The sequence below is a fragment of the Pteropus medius genome, unplaced genomic scaffold, assembly GCF_902729225.1.
Source record: "Pteropus medius unplaced genomic scaffold, Ma_sr-lr_union100, whole genome shotgun sequence".
Taxonomy (NCBI): domain Eukaryota; kingdom Metazoa; phylum Chordata; class Mammalia; order Chiroptera; family Pteropodidae; genus Pteropus; species Pteropus medius.
In genome coordinates this window covers 17,544,961-17,566,837 of record NW_024340692.1, presented here as the reverse complement: position 1 = coordinate 17,566,837, position 21,877 = coordinate 17,544,961, and the positions used below count along the sequence as shown (strand labels likewise).

The 21,877-nt window shown below is 38.0% G+C and overlaps 1 protein-coding gene across 22 annotated transcripts in view; it reads left to right on the top strand.

Moving 5' to 3' along the window:
• Positions 1–21,877, top strand: part of TRPM3 (transient receptor potential cation channel subfamily M member 3) — a 263,502-nt gene that overhangs the window by 151,605 nt on the left and 90,020 nt on the right. For 15 of the 22 annotated variants that reach the window (XM_039839740.1, XM_039839330.1, XM_039838630.1 and 12 more), the window contains 5 exons: positions 6,716–6,816; positions 8,147–8,281; positions 12,786–12,836; positions 19,938–19,973; positions 20,143–20,283. In XM_039839740.1, coding sequence (XP_039695674.1) covers positions 6,716–6,816; positions 8,147–8,281; positions 12,786–12,836; positions 19,938–19,973; positions 20,143–20,283 — 464 coding nt within the window. The remainder of the gene's footprint in view (positions 1–6,715; positions 6,817–8,146; positions 8,282–12,785; positions 12,837–19,937; positions 19,974–20,142; positions 20,284–21,877) is intronic. The other 7 variants (XM_039838793.1, XM_039838879.1, XM_039839185.1 and 4 more) reach the window with 1 other exon arrangement.

Here is a 21,877-nt window from a genome sequence, read left to right as displayed (position 1 = left end):
AGGGTGAAAGCTGAGGAGAGAGAAGCTGGCAGTGGCAATCCTTAAAAAAGCACTAATAAAAATGTAATTCCTAGATGTGAGGAACATCCCAAGGGGCAAAGTTCTCTCTTTGTCTGGAACAGCACGTGCAAGAATGAGAGTGAGTTGGATGGTGGCAGGAGATTCTGCTGATTCTGACTTAGTACATAGAATAGAGAAGGTGGGCTACATGTAGAATTATGCAGATAAGCCATGTTTGCAGGAGAGAGTTTGCCTTTGTGGTAGCTGAGGAGAAAGCCTTCCAATTGTGAATAATAACTAGCTGGAAAGATACCCTGGGCCCATTATAACCTCACTCACTGAATGATGAATAATTAAAAAGGGGTTAGCATATAGATATATTATAAGAAAAAAAGAGCAAATTGTATTCACAGAATAATACTCTATATAAAAATGTTTCCTGTGAACAGATGAACATTATGAATAAATATTTTACAATGAAATTAAACATTTTAAATCTCAGTGAAGCACTTAACTATAAAAGAAATATTTCAAAGTTGGAATACTAAAATTCAGGAGCAGAATAGGTGGGGTAGCAAGAGGAGATAAAATGGAGTAGCACTGAAGAATGAAGTAGAGAGGAAAAAAACAAAATCATCACAGGATTGCAGAAGAAATAAGAAATGGTGCAAGATCAAATATTTATACATTGTGAAAAACCCAGTGAGTGCAGGACACAAAGGATAGAGAGGAGAAAAGTAAACAAAAAAGAAATGGAAATAAAGAGTTAATTGGCAGTAAAGAGAAATTATAGAAGACATAAAATGGAGATGCAACATAAGCATAATTGGTGTCTCCAAAGAACAAAACCAAAATAATGAATCAGAACAAATACCTTAAAATATAATTACATAATTATAAAATATAATTTAAGAATTTTTTCATTAAAAAAGATTTTTAAACTTTGATCTAGATATTGAAAGGGCCACTTTATCCTGGAAAAACTGATTAAAATCCTCAACACCCAGACATATCCTAGTAAAGTTACTGACCTTTAAAGAGAAAAACTAAAGAAAATGAAGACTATTTTCGGCCATCAGGCAAAATAATCAAATCTCTTGTGGAAAATCAAGCTGGCCTCAGACCTTCTCACAGTAATATTCAATACTGGGAGACAAAAGAGCAGTGGATATTATGTTGACCCATTGTTGTTCAACTATAAAGACAACTGAATAAAAACAGCTTAAAACATTCTAGAGCTCTGGCAATATTCTTTCCATAAATAACTCTTGAAAAAACTACTAGAGAATAATTCACTCTACCAAACAATAGATGCTTGGTATGCTTTAGCAAAATCACTAATTGTGAGCATTGGTACTAGAATCTAACAAAGCTAAACAAAAAAAAAAAAGAGGGACTTTAAGTAACAGAAAGGAATATAAATATTATTTTCCACAATAAGGCAGAAATAATATAAACAACAGTAACAATAGTATATGTAGTAGCTCTACATTAGTTTTTTATTGCTACCATAACAAATTACCACAAACTTAGTGGCTGAAACAACAAAAATTGATTCTTTTAGAATTCTGGAGGCTGGAAGCCTAAAATTAAGGTGTCAGTAGAGTTATTCCTTCTGGAGGCTTCAGGCGAGAATCATGTCCTTGCCCTTTTCAGCTTCCAGAGACTGCCTGCATTCCTTGACTTGTGGTTTCTTCCCTGCATCAGTCTAATCTGTTCTTTCATCTTCACATGTCCTACTACTACTTTAATCTCCCTATCATTGCACTAGGCCCTCTAGGTATTCCGGGTTAATCTCTTTTTCTCAAACTCCAAAGTTTAATCACTCTACAAAGCAACATCTTCACTGGTTCTTAGGATCAGGACGTGGACATCTTTGAGGGGTAGAGGCATCACTCAGGCTGCCACAAACTCCATTTGTTTAAATCGCCACCATCCTTCCCCACTCTGTCAAATTCTATTTCCTCAAAGTTGCTGTGACCCAGCTGACAAGGATGTGCTCTGGACTTCTTATTTGTACATCTTTTATGGCACTTACCACTTTGTTCTTTGATATAGCGATTTGGCTATTCATCATATCCCTCCCTCTATTCCACCTGCCTCCATCACATGACATTACAATTTCCCTGAGGGAGGAGGTTACAGACATGTTTCTATCCCATACCCTACGAACAGTACTCACTGATTCTATCAAAGACTTCTTAATTGCCAAATCCAGTGCACATTTTTAGGTTCATTTATTCATTCAACAACTAGTTATTGCACACCTATTATGTGCTAAGCACTGTTTTAGGCTCTAAGAACACAGTAGCGAATAAAGTAGACTAAGTCCCTGGCCTCTTAAGACTGACATTCTGGAGAACGAAATAAATAATAAACTAATAGATACGTAAGCTGGTGCCCAGTAATACGAAGTTGTAAAGAAGGAAGGACAGTCTTTCTTACTTTCCCTCTTTTCAGTTTTTGCCCTATTGAGCACCTCCTTCTTCTTGAAATTCTCTCTTTCCATAATTTAGGGCACCATCATCTCTTGGTTCTCTTCCTGCCTCTGACTGATTTTTTCGTGATTTTTTTCCCCTAAAGATTTGGTTCACTTTCATACCTTTTAAATATTGGTGTTATTCAGTTACTCATCCTCTGCCCACTTATGCTAACCTTATGCTAACATTTCCCAAATCTCTATCTCCATGTCCAAACCCACCCCACCCCAGACCTCAATATCCAAGGGACTCTGGTCATTCTCACCTGGATATACCACAGATATTTTAAGCTCAACATATTCAAGAGTGAAATTTTGCTGCCCTCAGAAGCTTGTTTTCATCTTGCATTGCCAATCTCAGTTGGTCATTATGTACCCAGGCTCTCAAGCTAGAGACTCAGAGGTCACTTTTGACTTCTCTTTCTCTCTTGTTCCTCACTTTAAATCAATCACCCAAAGCTATTGATTTTGCTTTCTAAATATCCCTCCATCCAAGCTGTTCCTCCAGGTCCTCATTATCCCTTTCTTGAATATTGCAAAACTTTCCTAACTGCTCCTCCTCCAATGCTCTTCCAATCCATTCTTTATACTGCCGCCAATGTGATTTTTCTAAGACGTGAATATGACTGCATTGTTTCTGAGACAGAATCCTCCATTGGGTTCTCCATGCCTTCAGGATAAAGGGAAACTCCTCCACAACATTTATAAATTTTTCTATTAAAGCTTCATCTCTCTCTCTGCTTCATCTAACAAGCATCAAATCTTTAATGTCTTCTCATGAATTTCTCAAATTGACTGGACTATTTAATTCTCCCAATATTTGCATACAGTGTTTCCTTTCCTAGAATACCTTTCTTCATCTCAATTGTCTAGTGAACTGATCTGTTAAAACCATGTGTGGTCATTATTTATGCATGTAAATCTTCCCTGACCTCCTGCAGAAAGAAGAAATAATGAAACCATATTTTTATGTCTTATACCTACTTGTATTTATTCCCACAACAGGGCCTTTGCACTTGATGTTTCCTCTTCCTGGAATGCTTTTCCCTCAATTCTTCACATACTGGCTTTTTCTAATGATTTAGGTCTCAGTTCAAATGTTACTCTCAGTAAGGCCTACTGTCCACACATTCTAACAGAGCACTCCACCATCACGCTGGTCATTATCATTATCACCCTTAGACCGGTGCTTTAAAGAGCCTTCCCCATGCCCACCTGGGATCTAGCAGCAGCCAGGGCTGCAGAGCCCTATGGGTAGGGTGCCCTGAGTCCAAACCAAGATGCGCATGGACCCCAGACACATTTCAATACTTAGGTCATTTTCCAACCATCTACATTTCATCTGGGGTCCACCAGATGCCCCAAATAACTCTCAGATTTGTGTTTATGAGGTTAACCAATGGCTTGATGTCCAGCCCTGGTCTTGGGAAGGTAGACTGGCTAACAAATCACTCCAGCTGACTGGCACAATATTTCAGTCATAGGCCCATGCAATATTGAGTAGCCAGATTGGTGCTGCCACATTGACTTAAAGTGACTCAAATTGTATATATAGATACAATTTCCACATATCCTAGGAATGACACTGCTCCTTTACAGCACTTAACACAATTTGAAAGTGCACTGCTTATTAGTTTGTTCATTTGTTTATTTTCTGAATCCTGCTCTTCTTCTAATAGAAGTAATAAGCTTCACAAAAAGAGTGCCTTTAGCTATCATGTTCACCACTAGATAGTCAAAGACAAAACAGTTCCTGCCACAGAAGCTATTCAATAAATTTCTGTTGAGCAGATAAATGCATGATTGCATGAAATGGTGTATTTAATTACAGACCTCTTTCCTCCTCTAGAATGTAAACTCTCAAGACAAAGAATTGTCTTATTCACTTTGGTACTCATACTGGCATCGTGCCTGCCATATGAGAAGGCATGAAACTAATATCTTTGCATGCAGAAATAAATGAATGAATAAACAGATGAGCGAGTGAATTCATGAACATATATGATCTAGACTTAGGGTTCTTAACCTTGCCTTCATGATTGTAATATGAAGATAAGTTTAAGAAACTCTAGTTCCTAAAAGCATTTAGGGAGCTTTTTAAAACTACAATGCCCAGGGCCAATTAAACCAGAATCTCTGAGGATGCATCCTAGGCATGAGTATTTCTTAAGCTCTCCAGGCAAGTCCAGTATACAACTACAGCTGAAAATAGGGTAACCAGCCATCCAGATCTGTGCAGGACTGAGGAGTCTCCTAAGAAGCAGAAATTTCTGTGTTAACACTGTGACTATAACACTGTGATTGTCCTAGAACCACTGATCCAGACTGTCACCCAGGACCATTCTTGAGAGATGGATTTTCAATTTCTAAAAAGCCAAGACTCATTGGCTTTATGCTTTCTTTTGACACTTACATTCGGGTAGTTGACATTGATCTCAATGACTGCTTCCTGCTATGTGTTCTTGTTCGGGTTTGTGTTGCTGCTGTTGACTTAGGAGAGATACCAACTTGTGGCATATGAATGGCAAAGGAAATAAACCATGACAGCAGGTCAGTAATGACCAATAGAGCAGCTAAGGAAGCAAAGAGAAGTATGAAGTGCAGCCCCAAGGAGTCTTCACTTTTTTCTTTCAAAATGATCACAATATATTTTGACACATTCCTATTTATCACTTGATTATGCCAGTGACCCTGGTATGAGTTTGCAGTCTCTGTAATATCTAAAGAGATAAGAACTATATTTTTATGGAAAGATTACTATGTGAACTGAATTGGTATCCATCATTCCAAACACTGATTAATTTACTATAAGTATGTGGTTTATACTGAACCCATCAATGTGTGGATACACAAATCAGCCTCTGTTACCAAAAAGTCAACAAATTGTAAGTGTTGGTGAGGATGTGGAGAAGGGGAACCCTTGTGCACTGTTGGGTTAAGGTAAACTGGTGCAACCACTGTAGAAAACAGTATGGAGTTTCCTCAAAAAAATTAAAAATAGATATACCATACAACCCAGCAATCCCACTTCTGGGTATTTATTCAAAGAAATCCAGAGCACTAATTTGAAAAGATATATGCACCCCTATGTTCACTGCAGCATTACTCACAATAGCAAAGATATGGAAGCAAGCTAGATGTCCATCGACAGATGAATGGATAAATAAGATGTGATGTACATATATATAAAAATATTATGCAGCAATACAAAAAGAATGAAATAGCGCCCTTTGCAACAGGATGAATGGACCATACTAAATGAAATATGTCAGGCAAAGAAAGACAGATATCACATGGTTTACTTTATATGTGGAATCTAAAAAAAATATGAACAAACAAGCAAAAAACAGTCATAGAGACTAAGGTTGTCAGAAGGAAGGAGGTGGAGGATGGGTGATAAAAATAAAGGAGAATATAGTCAATAATATTTTGATAAGTTTACATGGTGAAAGATGATTACTAGAATTAGTGGAACGATCACATCGTAAGGTATACAAATGTCAAATCACTGTATCGTACATCTGAAACTAATATAATACCGTATACCGACTATATTTAAATTTTAAAAAAAAAAGACTGTTGAGCAGTGGTTCTTGCTGATTTTATCTCCCTTCACTCCTGGAAGAATTTGGCAATGTCTGGAGACATTTTTATTTTTATTATTTTTTGGATTTTTATTTTTCAATTAGACTTGATGTTCAATATTATTTTATATTAGTTTCAGGTGTATAGCATAGTGGTTGGACATTTACACAATTTATGAAGTGATCCCCCCGATTAGTCTGGTACCTACCTGGCACTATACATGGTTATTACAATGTTATTGAACATATTCCCTATACTGTACTCTACATCCCCATGACTATTTTGTAACTACCAGTTTGTACTTTTCAATCCCTTCACCTTTTCCATCCAGCCCCTCAATGCTTCTCCCATCTAGCAATCACCACTTTGTTCTCTTTATCTATTGCCATGACTCCTGAAGGAAGTGCTATTGGTATCCAATGTGTTAAGTCCAGAAATACTGCTAAATATTCTACAATTACAGGATAACCCCCAAGATAAAGGATTATCCCGCCCAAAATGCCAATAGTGCTGAGTTTGAGAAACCCTGCTACAACTGAGTCTACTCTTCAGGAAGAGGGGTCTTGATGAGACAGTGATGGAGTGGGTCTTCTTGGTACGAACTGATTATTGTTTTCTCTCTCCAACTCTTTTCTACTTGTCTGCACACAGGAGCTAATGCCTCGGCCCCAGACCAACTGAGCTTGGCTTTGGCCTGGAACAGAGTCGACATCGCTCGCAGCCAGATCTTTATTTATGGGCAACAGTGGCCGGTAGAGTATATGTTGTCACCACCCCTGAAAAGCCCACTTGCTTGGGCACGGGTATTCGTTTAAGGAGCCTCCGAGACCAGCTCGGGAAACTGCTGCCTTTTCTTTAGAATAGAAATTATTTAGGAAACTACTGCCACCTGGTGGAACATACGAACAAGCACAACTCAAAACGTTCCAAATGTTTCCATCTGTCTGAGTGGCCATTGACAGCAATTTTCAGCAGCAGACGATGCCATTTCTTTGAAATGTCTGAAAAATATATGTATAGGACAAAGTTGTATTAATGAAAACTAAGTAAGGATTTGAATTAGCAGTTTGTTTCTGGTTGTCTTTGAGGATGCTGCTTCCAAGTGCCTGCGTCTCACCTCAGCACACAGAATTAGCAGGCTTCCCCATGCAGGTGCCATCTGGTCTTGGCAGCTGAATGCAGGTCCTCCCTATTCCCGAGAACAATACAGAAGGGACCAAAGCTTTTATATAACTGTTCCTGGTTTGTTTCCCTCAATCGAGTCTACCAAAAATAAAAATTTGGAATATTAGCCACCAAGAGATGTACGCATGTATCCCCAGGAGGCAGCCAGCAGCCTGAGATTTGATTTCTGTGCCTGGAGTTACTGAACGACCACACCCTCATGTGCAGGTTGTTTTGTTTTTTTTTAACCCTTCCTTTCCCCAGAAAGCCCCTGTCTTCATTTAGTGCCACCAGTAAATTACAAATGTAGGAAGATTTGTCAAGGCGTCTGAACACTGGAAGATTTTTGTGAAAGGTATTAAATAAAACCCTAGCAAACAGACCAAGAGACCTAAATAGTTGCTGGTTCTCCATGTAAAAATGAATGAGACAAAGGCAAGGAGTATCACTAAATGAAAAACAGAGAACAGCCTACTTCCTGGTCTGTCTACTAGGATCCTTCTTCTCAAGCCAGCCAAGGTCTAATTCAGAGTCTAAGGAAGCTAAAAACGAATACAGCAAAGGCCCCAGTTAGCACCTCACTGGTATTGTAGAAGTTTGGTCAGAGAGTTGGGACAGGAAAAGCCTTGTAAATCCTCGTATCTTCTCAAGATCCAAAACAAAAAGAGATTCAAGGAGGAAATAACTTTTGGACCTAGAAATTCTTGAATTCTATTTGCAAAGACAGACCCCAAAACACAGCAGAGACTGGCTCTCTCAAAAGTGGAGCTGGGAACACTCTCTCTAGCATGTTCTTAGATGCACTGAAGTTTTACCAGATGTCAAAAGGCTAACACTATTTCTAAACTGTTCAAGTGAAAGCCAAAGAACTGCATTTCTAGACCTGAGGGCAGACTAACTCAGTGACTTGATTTGCAGGTGGGATCTCTGGAGCAAGCCATGTTGGATGCCCTAGTTCTGGACAGAGTGGATTTTGTGAAATTACTCATAGAGAATGGAGTAAGCATGCATCGTTTTCTCACCATCTCCAGACTAGAGGAATTGTACAATACGGTAGGACCAAGCTAAGGCACTTTTTATTTTCTCTATATTTTTTGTTTTACCTTCTCCTGCTCCCTACTGCCTGTGAACCTCCTGCCTCCCCTCAAAATGCATGGATCACTTTTCACAAATGCTCCCTAAGACCTGTGTTGACAGCAAATACCAAGTCACCAAGATTCTACTTGTTTTAACTGCTCAGTTGTCCGCATCTAAGGCACAAAGTTATGAGATCACCAAAAGGGAGCATCTTCAGATTCTTACACAAAACCTAAGGCTCTGGAAATTAGAACACAATTTATTTGTAAGCCTGGAGAGGATTTGAGGCAATCAGCAGAGGAGGGTTGATTTCACTCCAGCATCAAAAGAGGCCAATTACCTATCCTGCACCATCTTGTTCTCAGAACTATGAAGTTCATTTTTTTTTTTTCACTATAATGGAATAAATTGTAAAACACTTCTCATTTGGAGTTGCCCAAAAATATTTATTGTTGTTTTATAAGGATTTAATTCATTCGCTAGGGATAGCAAGGAAAACTACTAAAACTACTATAAGAAAAACTACTATTTATGAAGCTCTTTGAGAGTATTCAATGAATTAAGTATATTTGCCTGAGCTGATCCTAAAATCAAGTGAAGTTTAAAATGTAGATGCTGCTTTCTCCCCTTTTATAGATGAGAAAACTGAGACCAAAAAGTGAATTGGTTTATTCATGGTCACAAAACTCCTAAGTTAAAAAAGAAGCTAGTACTGAACCAAATCTTCTGTCCCAGAGATTATTCTTCCCCTCATTTGTCACAGTGCTTCTCTGTCCCATCGTCCACAGTACTAATGAGATGGAGCTTACTGACCTATTCCCAGCCAGTGATCAGTGTTAGGTGGTATCACCCGGGCTCTATCTTACTCCCACTGCTGGAAATAGAAAACGGATCAGCAGAGTGGCTCCAGGTTTCAGATGTTTTGTTGTTGTTGTTCAGCACACCAAGACTTTCAGTAAGAATAATGGACCAAAATAGTGAAGTAGGAGGCCCAACCTTCCACTTTCACAAAAAGCTTCACAATTAGCCTTAGAATAAATGGGTACATTCCTAGAAACAGACAACCTACCAAGTCTGAATCATAAAGAAATAGAAAAATTGAACAGATTGTATCAGAAATCAAAAACCTTCTAACAAAGAAAAGCCCAGGACCAGGTGACTTCACAGGTGAATTTTACCAAACGTTTAAAGAATTAACCCCAATTCTTTTCCAACTCTTCAAAAAATTTAAAGAGGGGGGAATACTCCCAAATGTATTTTACAAGGCCAGTATTACCCTGATACTAAAGCTAGATAAGGACACTACGAGAGAAAAAAAAAATACTATAGGCAATATTCCTGATAGAGATATAAAATTTTTCAATAAAATACTAACAAACCAAATTCAATAGCACATTAAAAAAAATATGAGTCATGACCTAGTAAGATTCATCCCTAGATACAAGGCTGGTTAAACATATGCAAATCAATAAATGTGATACATCACAATACTAGAATGAATTACAAAAATCATATGATCAGATCAGTTGATACAGAAAATGTATTTGACAAAATTTAGCATCCTTTCTTGATAAAAAAACTCTGAACAAATTGCATACAGAAGGAGTACATTGCAGCTTAATAAAGGCCATAAGTGACAAATGCACAGCTAACGTCATACTCAATAGTGACAGGTTGAAAACTTTCCCTCTGAGATCAGGGACAAGACAGTGGTGCCCACCCTCACCACTCCTGTTCAACATAGTACTGGAAGTCCTAGTCAGAGCAATTAGGCAAGAAAAAGAAATAAAAGGCATCCATACTGGAAAACAAGAAGTAAAATTGGCTCTGTTGGCTGATAACATAATCTCATATATAGAAAATTCTGTAGACTCCACCCAAAAACTGTTAGAACTAAATGAATTCAGTAAAGTTTCAGGATACAAAATCAACATTCAAATATCAGTCACATTTCTACACACTAATAATGAACTATTTGAAAAGAAAATAAAGAACACAATCCCATTTACAATAGCATCAAAAACAATAAATTACTTAGAAATAAATTTAACCAAAGAAATGAAAGGCCTATACACCAAAAACTATAAGCCACTGATGAAAGGAATTGAAAAAGATACAAATAAATAGAAAGATATCATGTGTTTTTGGATAAGAAGTGTTGATATCGGTAAGAGGTCCATACTACCCAAAGCCACCTATAGATTCAGGATAATCCCTTTAAAATTCCAATGGCATTTTTCACAGAAAAAAATTTTTTTTTAAATCCTAAAATTTGCATGGAACCACAAAAGACCCTGAATAGCCAAAGCAATCTTGAGAAAAAAGAACAAAGATGGAAGCATCACACTTCCTGATTTCAAACTATATCACAAAGCTATAGTAATCAAAACATATGATATTGGCATAAAAACAGATACACAGACAAATGGAACAGAATTGAGAGCCCAGCAATAAACCCATGCATATATGGTCAACTAATAATATTTGACAAGGGAGCCAAATATAAAAAACATGGTGGAGGTTCCTCAAAAAATTGGGGGCGGAAGGGTGGGGAAATTGGGGAGATATTGACCAAAGGGTACAAACTTGCAGTTATAAGTTCTAGAGAGGGATATAAGGTACAACATGGTGACTATAGTTAATATTGTATACATGAAAGTAATGTGGTATGCTATGAAAGTAGAGCTTTAGTGGTCTCACCGTAACAACAAAATGGTAATTATGTGAGGAGAAGGATGTATTAACTAACTTTATTGTAGTAAATATTTTACAATATATACGAGTATCGAATTATCACATCATACACCTTAAACTTACACAATGTTATATGTCAACTATATCTTCATATGTCTGGTGTGGGAGGAGTAAGAATAATGGGTTTTTAGTAAAATCAAAGAGTAAAACAGAGTTTAATGACTTACATGCCAATTAGAGCACCAAGGGAGTAGAGCGATTTATTCCAATGATTGGAAAGAATTAAGTGGGAAAGTTCCATATCAAGAAAGGCCCATAGAAGGCATCACTACACTCACCTGGTAGCATTTCCCTGGAGTTATGGGACAACGAAGGGCCTCAGTAATAATAATAGCTATCATTTAGAGAGTGCTAAGCTCTGCTTTCATAACTTTATAAACATTTCATCATTTAATCCTCATAACAACTCTATTGAATAAGTGGTATTATTATCCTCATTTTGGAGATGGTAATACTGAGTCACAGCGAAGTGTCTTGCCCATGGTCACAGCAGAGCCAGATTTGGAGCCAGGCTTTCTGTCTCCAGAGTCTGAGTGCTTAATTCCTACACAATACTGTATCTCTCAGTGAAAAAAGAGTTCTGACAAGTCTGTCCACCTGAATGAATGCGTAGCTGAGGTGGTACTCTGGGACTGTCTCAGTCTTTGAATGTGTTCCAATAGTCTTTAAGGACTCGCCATCAGTGTTTGAGATCCTCCAATAGAGTCAGCAGATTTAGCAAATAAAGATACAGGATGCCTGGTTAAATTTGAATTTCAGATTTTAAAAAAATGATGATTTTTAGTATAAGTATGTCTCAAATATTGCATAGAACATACTTATATAATAAATTACTCATTGTCTATCTGGAATTCAAATTTAAGGAGGTGTCCTGTATTTTATCTAGCATTCCTATTCCTGAGAAACAATTGGGTGGGAAACAATTTCATTTTATTCCTACCTTAAGCAAACAAACAACTTCTTCCCAAGCCTCTCTTTTTCTCAAACTTCCTGTGGCTTTTTCTTTAGACTGGGTTTTAGCAAACCATCACCCAAGAACCAAATCCAGTCCACTGCCTGTTTTTATGTGGCCTGCAAGGAGAGAACAGCCTTTTTTATTTTTTAATGGTTGAAAAAAATCAAAACAAGAATGATATTTTGTGACATTTTAAAACTATAGGAAGTTTTACTCTCTTTTTGTGTTTACAAATAAAGTTTTATTGAAATATAGGCAAGCTCATTTGCTTAGATGTTGCCTCTGGCTGCTTTCACACAACGACAGAGTTGAGCAGTTGCTACGAAGACTGAACGGCCCACTAAGTCTAAAATATTGATTATCTGGCTCTTTACAGAAGTTTGCCAGCACCAGCTTAAACAATTTCGCATTCATTATGGCTAATAAACAAGTTGCCAGTTTGGCAAGGTGCCAAAGCATATTTACAATGTGATAAATTGGCCCTTTGTCTTCCTGAGCTGCAAAACTAGCCCCTTAAATGATGTTTTGGCCCAGCTGTTAACAGAGTTGATGGCTTCCTTTGTAAAGTTTGAACCTAGGACCTGGAACTACAATCCTAAAACTCTGCCGGTGTTTATTTAGAAAAGACAGGTACAACTGAGCAACTACAACAAGCTTCATCCTAACGACTGTCCCCTCCACTAGCCAGAACCCTTCCTTCAGATCCTTCTTGCCTTGCCAGTGAGAGCCCCTGACTAGCAAAACCATTTGATTCTTCTTTATTGTTTTCAGAGACATGGGCCCTCAAACACATTGTACCACTTGGTCAGGGATGTCAAAAAGGTAAGAACCCTCTCGACTGCAGGTCGGAGGCCCTGTGTTGACTGCTTCCTGTGATTAGAAAGCGCCTCTATTCTGCATTGCATGAGCTGCCAGAGTATTCCTGTCTCTGCCAGACCCCCCTTGTTTCAGGACAGTGTGTGTGTGTGCGCGTGTGTGTGTGTGTGCGTGTGCGTGTGTGCGTGCGCGCGCGCTTTTAACTCTGACATCTCTGCTTACAATGTAGCTGCGATTTTACCTTGTCTCTGTGGTTTTAGATGCTTTCATTGGACGTAGTGCTTTTGGATCATGGAACTCTAGGCTTTTCCCCATGCCATGTGGATTTATGCCATTATCTGTATTTTTCTATATGCCCCTCGCTGTTTGGGGATCTAATTTCCAGGCCATCAGTGGTATCTTCATTTACTAGCTCCTGATGCAATGTATGACTGTCACTTCTAGCACTCTACAAGTATGGTGAGCATAGCCCAAAAGTCTCAGGGAAACAGGGACTAAAACGTATATGTGCATTTCCTTCTTCTAACAATTTATTTTTTCCAGTATATTTTTTCACAGTTATTATCTAATTTGACAGGGGGGAAAGGCCAGTAGTTTGGATCAAGTAGATTTATTCTCATTTTACAGATGAGTAGGCTGAAATGCAAGGAGTTGAGAACTGTATTAAGTGGTTAGTGAAGAGCTAGGGTGAGAACTCAGAATCTTTGATTAATAATAATAAAATAATACCTGTGATTTAGTGATGACCAGGTATATGACACTGATCTAAGCTTTCTGTGTGGCTTAGCTCATTACATCTTTATGATAATTCTATGAAGTAAAATTATTTTATTATTATTATTTTGTTATATAGCACTATTTCCAAGTACGGATGAGAAGAGCGAGGCACAGGGAGGCTATGTTTAAACTTAGCCAAGTGCTTGTTCTTTTGCCCCATACAATCTCTTTCAGAGGTGGCTTTGGTCCTGAGCCCGTGATGGGATTCCCAGAAAGTGGTGTTTTAGCTCAAAAGGATAAAATAGATGGTGACATGTCCCCCACCCCATACTCATGTGCATGCACACATACATACACACCTACAGCCATATACATGTATACTCACCTACCTGTTTGTAGCAATTCTTCACCAAAGTCCAGAGAATATAGAGAAAGCTACAAAATAAGGTCAATAAAACAATTCCAATTCCTTCATGTCAGAGGAATTCGTTGGCTAGAACTGACCTTTAGGTGCCCCGTAGCGACTTTTTTACTTTTCTTTCAAAAGGGCAAGCAAAGGTCCTGGGGCTGCCTATAATGTGCCTATTAACCCTCTGGACCTTTTTCATCCACGTGAGTGAGGGAAGCCTGTAGTTCTTTCAAAGCAAGGGGAACAGACAGTGTGCAAACTGTCGCTCCAACCCAACAACTACTTTGCCAAGGTCGCATCTTTCCTTTGTCTGCCCTACTACAAGCCATCAACATACCTACCCTCAACAAACCCATTTCTCTTTTCTTCAAGTCTCCCAGTTTTGTTTACTTTATCCTGGCTTAAAATTGCCTGGAAACTAAAGAGGGAGAAGTATCTTGGAAGATTCAGTCTACGCATTTCATGTATATTCTTTGCCAAGATATTTGTTGCTCAGATTCAATAAAATGTCTTGAGTTTTTCTAAAATAATAAGTTATTATTTCCCTTACCTTAAGCTACTCCATGTCACTCAAGGAACTGGGAGGCCATCTGTGCCTTATTCCTCAGTCCCAGCCATCAGCCAATCCAAACTTTCAAATAAATTCACTCAGTCACCTCCATCACTCAGGTTCTCAGTGTCTTGCCTGATTTTTCAAAGGGATTTTGCAGTTAGATTTTACTGAGTATAAATGATATTTTTGATATATCTCAAAAATAATAACTAACAAGAAAGAACAGGATGGTAAGAATTTAAGAGGAAAGAGTATTAGTTAGAAGCAATTATAGTTTTCTTTTAAGTATTATCCAAATACTGGAGCAAGAACATAGTTATATAAAGATTCATTTACTTACTAATTTAATAACTGGAAGAAAATAACAAATCACTGAGGATAGTACTGAACTGGCTTAGGAACAATTTATCCTTTTACCTGGAATTGAGACTGCCAATGAGGTGGGGAGAAGAAGAAAACCTATGTTTAGTTTCTTCTCTTGGGAAGAAATAGAAGCAGGAAATGCAGACTCCATTTATTTCTACGATAAAGGCAAGCATCTGACTATTGGAGAGCAAGAAAGAATAACAATGGTAGCCAAAGGAGCTGGAGCTGTCTACATGTTATGTTGTGTGTATTAAGGGAGCCAAAAATGAGGGGGTTTGTTTGTGACGTTTTAAGAAGTGAATGATAGAGAAATAACTATTGGTGCACATCATGTCAGATGGTTCCACATGACTTCCAGCAATTTAGACCAATCAGATATTCAAAGTCTATAAAAGCTAGGTTTAAAATGCTAAGAAAATCTTGGACAATTTACGCAATTTTCAAAATTAAGGAACATGATAATAATTAGCATGTGCTTTGTGCTTTATGACTGTAGGACTTTATGTACACATATTAACCAATTTACTGTGGCAAAAATTACTCAGTAAGCAATAAGCCCTTTAACAAAATGTTGTTCATAAGTTATGAAGACAGTTCTAGACCTGAAACACAGCGTTTGATAATATGTCTGTAAATGAAATGTAAGTAATTCTTATGAGCCCAGGGAATGCATTTAGGAATTATCAGACCATCGTTAGTTAACCAGTATGACATCTGTAGGTCCAACTATCTTTTGAAACAATGGAACTGAAATTGGAGAATTGCTCCCAGGCTAGTTTCAAAATCTCAAATTATTTACATCAAGGGAGAAATCTAGGAGCAATGAAGTAAAGCATTGATGTTCAGCATCAATCAGAAATTTCAAATGATATCAGCCAACCCAATTCCCTGAACTATTTTCATGCATAAATCCATTGGATGTACCAGCGCTCTCATATTAAACCAAAGTGGGCCGAGTCTGTCTGCTTTTTCGTGAAATCTAACTTGCCATTTTAGTAGCTAACTGTCTGCTCAATTTGTGCCTCTGTATGTTTTAAATTAGTAGTTTTTCTTAAATTAAATGTGCTACTACTTCAGATTACTTATACTATCTCTCCCCACCAAAGCAAGATGATATTTAAATATTATAGAGAAGTAGTGGTGAAATTATGATAGTTAAAAATTCATTCACATGAGAATCAAGACCCAGAGCTTTGCAGAATGAAAAAAAGAAAAACATTCACTTTCAGTAAAGAAAGGACATTTTCATAATCCCACCTGCTAAATTCATGCAAATTTACAAAAGCATTCTTCGTTTTTAAAAAAATTGGTTGCCCAGTCTATTACAATGCCAAAGATTGGGAGAATGTTCTCTTTTTTCATAAATTTTCACCAAACAGTCTTTTCCCTACTCTTCTTTGGTAGACCTGAAAAACAGCTATGATTTTACACGTTATACATCAGAAGGAAACAATCTTGGTTTGAAGGCTTATTGTAAGTTTCCAAGATAAAAAGGTGTTTCCTAAACAGCTGAAATCTGATAGGGATATCATGAGCTGACATCTGAAAAACAGAGTGCATTTAGAGGAGCAGATCTGATAAGTAAATTTAAATTGTTCTTTTAATTAAAAGTAATCCTTAGGCATGGCTCATAGGAGCTCATAGAATGGAAAAAGGAGACAATGTTTTCAAGTTGTCAGATTGTACATACTCATAGACTCAAGCATCTCTATTTTATTCTGTGGATCAAATTATTGAATCACGTGGCTTGCCATGTGTCATTAAGGCATGAAATGGGAAATAAGTGTTCAGGCTTCACCAATTACCAAAGTAATTACCAAAAAGGGGAAGGGAGAGTAACAGAAACAGCTGGCAGAATTATTACTCCAGTATCATGGTCAACTTCCTATTTGAAAAGGACCCAAGCAAAGGAAGACTCCTCCAGAAGGTTTTTGGACATTACTTGTGGTGTGTGAGGTGCCGTGCACTGTCTCTGCCTTTTCCAGAGGATGTGATGAGCACCACCCTATCCCCATCTATCCGTCTACCATCCCTTGTCTCTAGCCCCCACCTCCACTAACCAAATTTCAGCGAAGTAGCGGAAATTACACCAACCCTGTACAAGAGTCTTTGCCCAGTAACCTGGCAGCAAAGAAATCAGAGCAGCCTGCCAGGTGGTCAGACAATTGGGCCTTTAGAAATAGACAAGATCTTAGAAGTAACTGTGTCCAAACTGCCTGTTTTCAAAATGTAAACCGAGGTACAGAGAAAGGTTGTGATCTGCCCAGGGTCACATAAGGGGCAGAGCCAGGACCACAATCCAGCCCAGTGCTATTTCCACTGTGGGATAATATTGCTGTCTATTCTCTGTACATCTGTAACATCTGCAGGTCACAGGGGGTCAAGGCCATCGGCCCAGCACCTCAGACATGTACCAATGCTGCCATCCCCTTCGGAGTTCACCCAGGACACAGGCCTAAATCGTACCCAATTTTATTGACTTAATGAAATCTATTTCTTCTTCTCCAAAAAGTTTCCACTCTTCCTAGTAAAAATCGTGAAACTAATAACTTCCCTTAATTTCTCTGCTCCCAAAAGCCTCTGGAAAGAAACAACTGTAATCAGTCTTGCAGACTGATTTCGAACACATTACTTGGTAAAGCAAGCTTCCCTGCTTCCAGATATCACCCCGACAAAAGCATCTGACTCTCCCTTATCCCAAATCCTCCAATTTGCTCTGTATTTGGATTCATCGCCTTACTACACAAATAAAACAGAACCGGCTGGTGGTAAATGCTGGTGAGGGAGAAACCCTCTTTGGCTTCAGTTAGGTGAACATCTCCCCCTTGTGGTCAAGCAAATGCAGCCCAGTTCCTTTCCCGCCTTCACTCAAAACTAGGTAGAACTCAGGATAGTCCCAGAATCCTTTCTCCTGTTTCAGACCAGATCATACATAAGTCACTCTGAAATAATCAAGCTTTATATAAGAAGGTTCTAGAAAAAGATTTCAACACCTTCTTTGGTAGTCTAGAAACCTAACAGCCCTTTATGAATAAAGTAATTTGCAAAAATGTTTTATTTGCCCCCCTCTTAAATTATTTATTTTGAATTTTAATATTATCACTTTCCTGACAACCCCCACTCTTACAGTCACCTCAAATGTATAAATATTGTGACTCAATATTGGTCTTCAGGCAATATTGGTTCTTGTTCTTAGAATTCGAACCAATGCTTTCACACAGGTTTCTCAAGAGAAAATATGTAGGTGTTAGGCTCACCATTACCCACAGTTTAAATTTAGAAAATCACTAAAGGATTAAAAATAGGCACAAAATTATAGACTTGCTACGATTGCCTTTCAATAGCATCATAATAAATTCCTTGGGGATTTTACCAGATCCTGGTACTTGAGCATCACAGCCCTTAGAGGCCATGAAGTTCAACCCTTCTTTCCTAGGACCAAGACTGAAGCCTAGAGGGAAAGCAGCTGACTTGTGAAGAATAGACAGAAGCCCAGAGCAGTTCACTCACAGCCAGTGCTCCTTACTCTGCCTGTCTCACAGTTTGCCGAGGAAAATGACACGGATGGGGTGAGCCTCTTCTGGAGGTCATCCTCACAGGAGCCAAGTACAACGATATGAGGTTTAAGCAGGTGTGTCCAGGCTCTGGGGCTCTTCTACTCTTGAAATAACAAGCTTACTTAACCATCTGGTAGAGCCAGACCACACAGAAACTGCAGCTATGTTAACCTGTCCCAAAGTAATGCAGAAAAGTGGTTGTGCTTATAATGTTTTGAAACTCAGTTTAATGTTTATGGAAAGGGCAATACCTGAACAGTTACTATCTTAAAAATAAAACATTATCTAAAGTCCCTTTTTAATATTTTTTCATGCTTTGCATAAAGAAGTTAAACAACTGGTCTTTCTTGATAGCCTAAGAATAGCTTAATTTGGTGATTCATTTAGATTGATGAGATAATCTTCAAACAAAGGAAATTCCAAAATTCTGAGAAAGATGGGGAGGAGAGTAGAGACCGTTTATGTGAAATCCAATTCAGCTAATGAAATGGATTTCAAATCGGGTTCTGATGGGCCAACTTTAAAGATGGGAGGGATTCTATGCCTCCAAGTGCTTCCACCTCATCTCTGATGCACTTCACACAGTCCCATTTTGCTCAGCCAGCTCAAATTAGGTCCCCAAGCCTGCCTTTTGCCCCAAGGCAAGGGAGAAGTAGAACCCAATAGGTGGGTAGAGAACTAAGTCTAAGGGCAGCAAGGAAGTTGAAGGGCACAACTGGGATCTCATACACTTGGGCTGGTACATTGATTGCTATCCATTTATTCTTACCCCACTGAGAATGTGGATATAACAATACATATATTTCGAGTCAAATTTCTGCAATAAACTGAGGCTTTTCCAAAAAGGAGTGACTCATAGACTGTGGCCGTTCAGTTCTGTTACTTAGAACATAATACTAATAAAAACCAAAACTGAGACTTTACCCCAATCACATCAATTAACTTTACTGTTTTACTAATTCATATTTTCAACAACAACAACAAAAAGCATTTTGAATGCCAACCATATACCAGGCATTATAAAAGGCGCTGGGAATACAAAGATAAATAATTAAAAATATAAAGTTATTCCTTTCTCCTTTCTCTTTCAACACAAAGGATGTTCATAAATGACTTCATCCTGACATCCATCCTGCTCTCTTTTTATGAAAAAGGTACAAAAATTTCATTGTGAATAGAGGTTTGGTGTTAAAAGAGACCCCATGGTAATAACAATCACCTTCTGGAAGGAGTCTTCATTTAGTGAGTGTGAAGAAATAAATGATCACAAGAGGGCGGTATCAGGCCTGGGTCAGAGGCAGAGCAGCGAGGGGGGCCTGTTTCATCTGGGGAAGCCAGTTCCTCGTGTCTGGGAGTGATAGCATTTGCCATGTCTAGCATTTTGTTTCTTTCTGCTACACTGGTGTTTTTTTCTCCCCAGCTGAAGACTTGAATAAATATGTTGATTTTCTGTTATTGCCGACGATTACTGCATCTTCTTATTTAACTTATGTCTTCTTTCCAAGCGAGAATATCCAGGTTTCGGTTGGATCTATTTTAAGGTGAATTAATTAACCAGCATAATACTACATTCGTATGTTTCTTTTTTAATTATTATTATTATTTTTTTTTTTTACTCTAAAATAGTTACAGAACATATGGAATAGAATCCCTAGTAAATCACGCTGTCTTTTGGATTTGTTCGTTTGTTGTTTCGTTCTTCCCTAATAGGGGAACCTGCCCCCAGACTACAGAATCAGCCTGATCGACATCGGCCTGGTGATAGAGTACCTGATGGGCGGCGCTTATCGCTGCAACTACACGCGCAAGCGCTTCCGGACGCTCTACCACAACCTCTTTGGCCCCAAGAGGGTGAGGCTTATGGCAAATTCCGTTTCCTGGACTCTAGGAAGGACTAGGGAGTGACAGATTTGGGGTGTGGCTTCTGTCTCTCCGAAAAATGGGAGATCAGATGAGAAGGCAACTGCCCAGCCTCTTCCCTACACCATCAAATCCACTGGGGAAAAAAAAGAGAAAGAAAAAAAGATATGTACCGGATGGTACACTCCTTTCTATTCCTCACTAGATCCAGTTCAAATCAGAAACTGGCACTGAGAGTGAGCCTTAATGATCAGAGAATAGCAATGAAACTCAAACTAATCTTATTCACCTCAGCAATTTTCTTTGGTCTTGGACTCTACTACACTTTTAAAAACTATTGAAGACTCCAAAAAGCTTTTTCAATGTGAGTTCATGTTGGAAATTAAAATTGAGACTTTAAAAAATATTTATTAATTCATTTTAAGGTAACCATAGAAGCCTATTCATGACATGTTATCATAGATAACATGTTTATGAAAAAAATATGTTTTCAAAAGCAAAAATTAGTGAGAAGCATTGTTTTACATTTTTTTGCAAATTTCTGTAATGTCTGGCTTAATAGAAGACAGAGTCTCATATCTACTTTTACATTCAGTCTGTCACAGGATGTTGTTTTGGTTGAAATATATGAAGAAAACCTGACCTCATGCAAATACATGACAAATATGGCACGTATATCAAAAAAAAAAGTATTATAATCATGTTTACAGATAATTGTAGATACTTTTTCAATGCAATATCAAAATCAAACGAGTGGCAATTTCTTGAAGATTAGTTGCAACATGAAATATAAAACCATGTCAATGAACTTTTCATAATCTGTTACATTAAAATCAGTTGGTCTATCTCGAACTTTATATGGATCCTTTAACATCATAGGTTGCTCACTGTAAAATATTGGTTTGTTGAGTTATGCAGATCTTCTAATGTTAGCACATGGCATTATACAGTTTCCAGAACTCACATTCATTAACATCACTTCCAATCTCATCAGAAAAGTCTTCACATAGTGAAAAACTGTCAGGGTCATGGAGTGGGTGAAGACAAGTCTCTAATTTTTGCTTATAAGTTTGAATTTTGTCATTGAATTTTGTCAGCCAATGCTATTAGTGGTTTTCCTTGAAATGACAGTCCTACTTTGTTTATCTCTGATATGTCTGCCAAATATCCAAGGCTAAGTAACTACAGTAGTCTACCAGTCATTTATTCAAGTAGGTCATCCATGAAACAAAGTAGCCATAATTCAGTCCAAACAATTCCAAAAGTGTTTTTGCTCAGGATAACCCATCGTAGTTCCATATGTAGCAATATGTGCTTTACATATGCTTCCCATTTCATCCTTTAGAATGATAAAGACATTTTTACTAGCAAGGGTAGAGATTTAATAAAGTTAATAATTTTTTAGGCCTCATCAAGGATATTTTTAAGTGAAACTGTTTTGTGTTTTTAGACTTCAAGTGTATAACAGAGGAGCCTAATGACAACTGGTAGAGTTTGGGCCCACTGTATTCATGCTTGCTAAGGCACTCAGACTTTTACTCACCATTGCTTTTGCACCATCATTACAAATATTAATACAGTATTG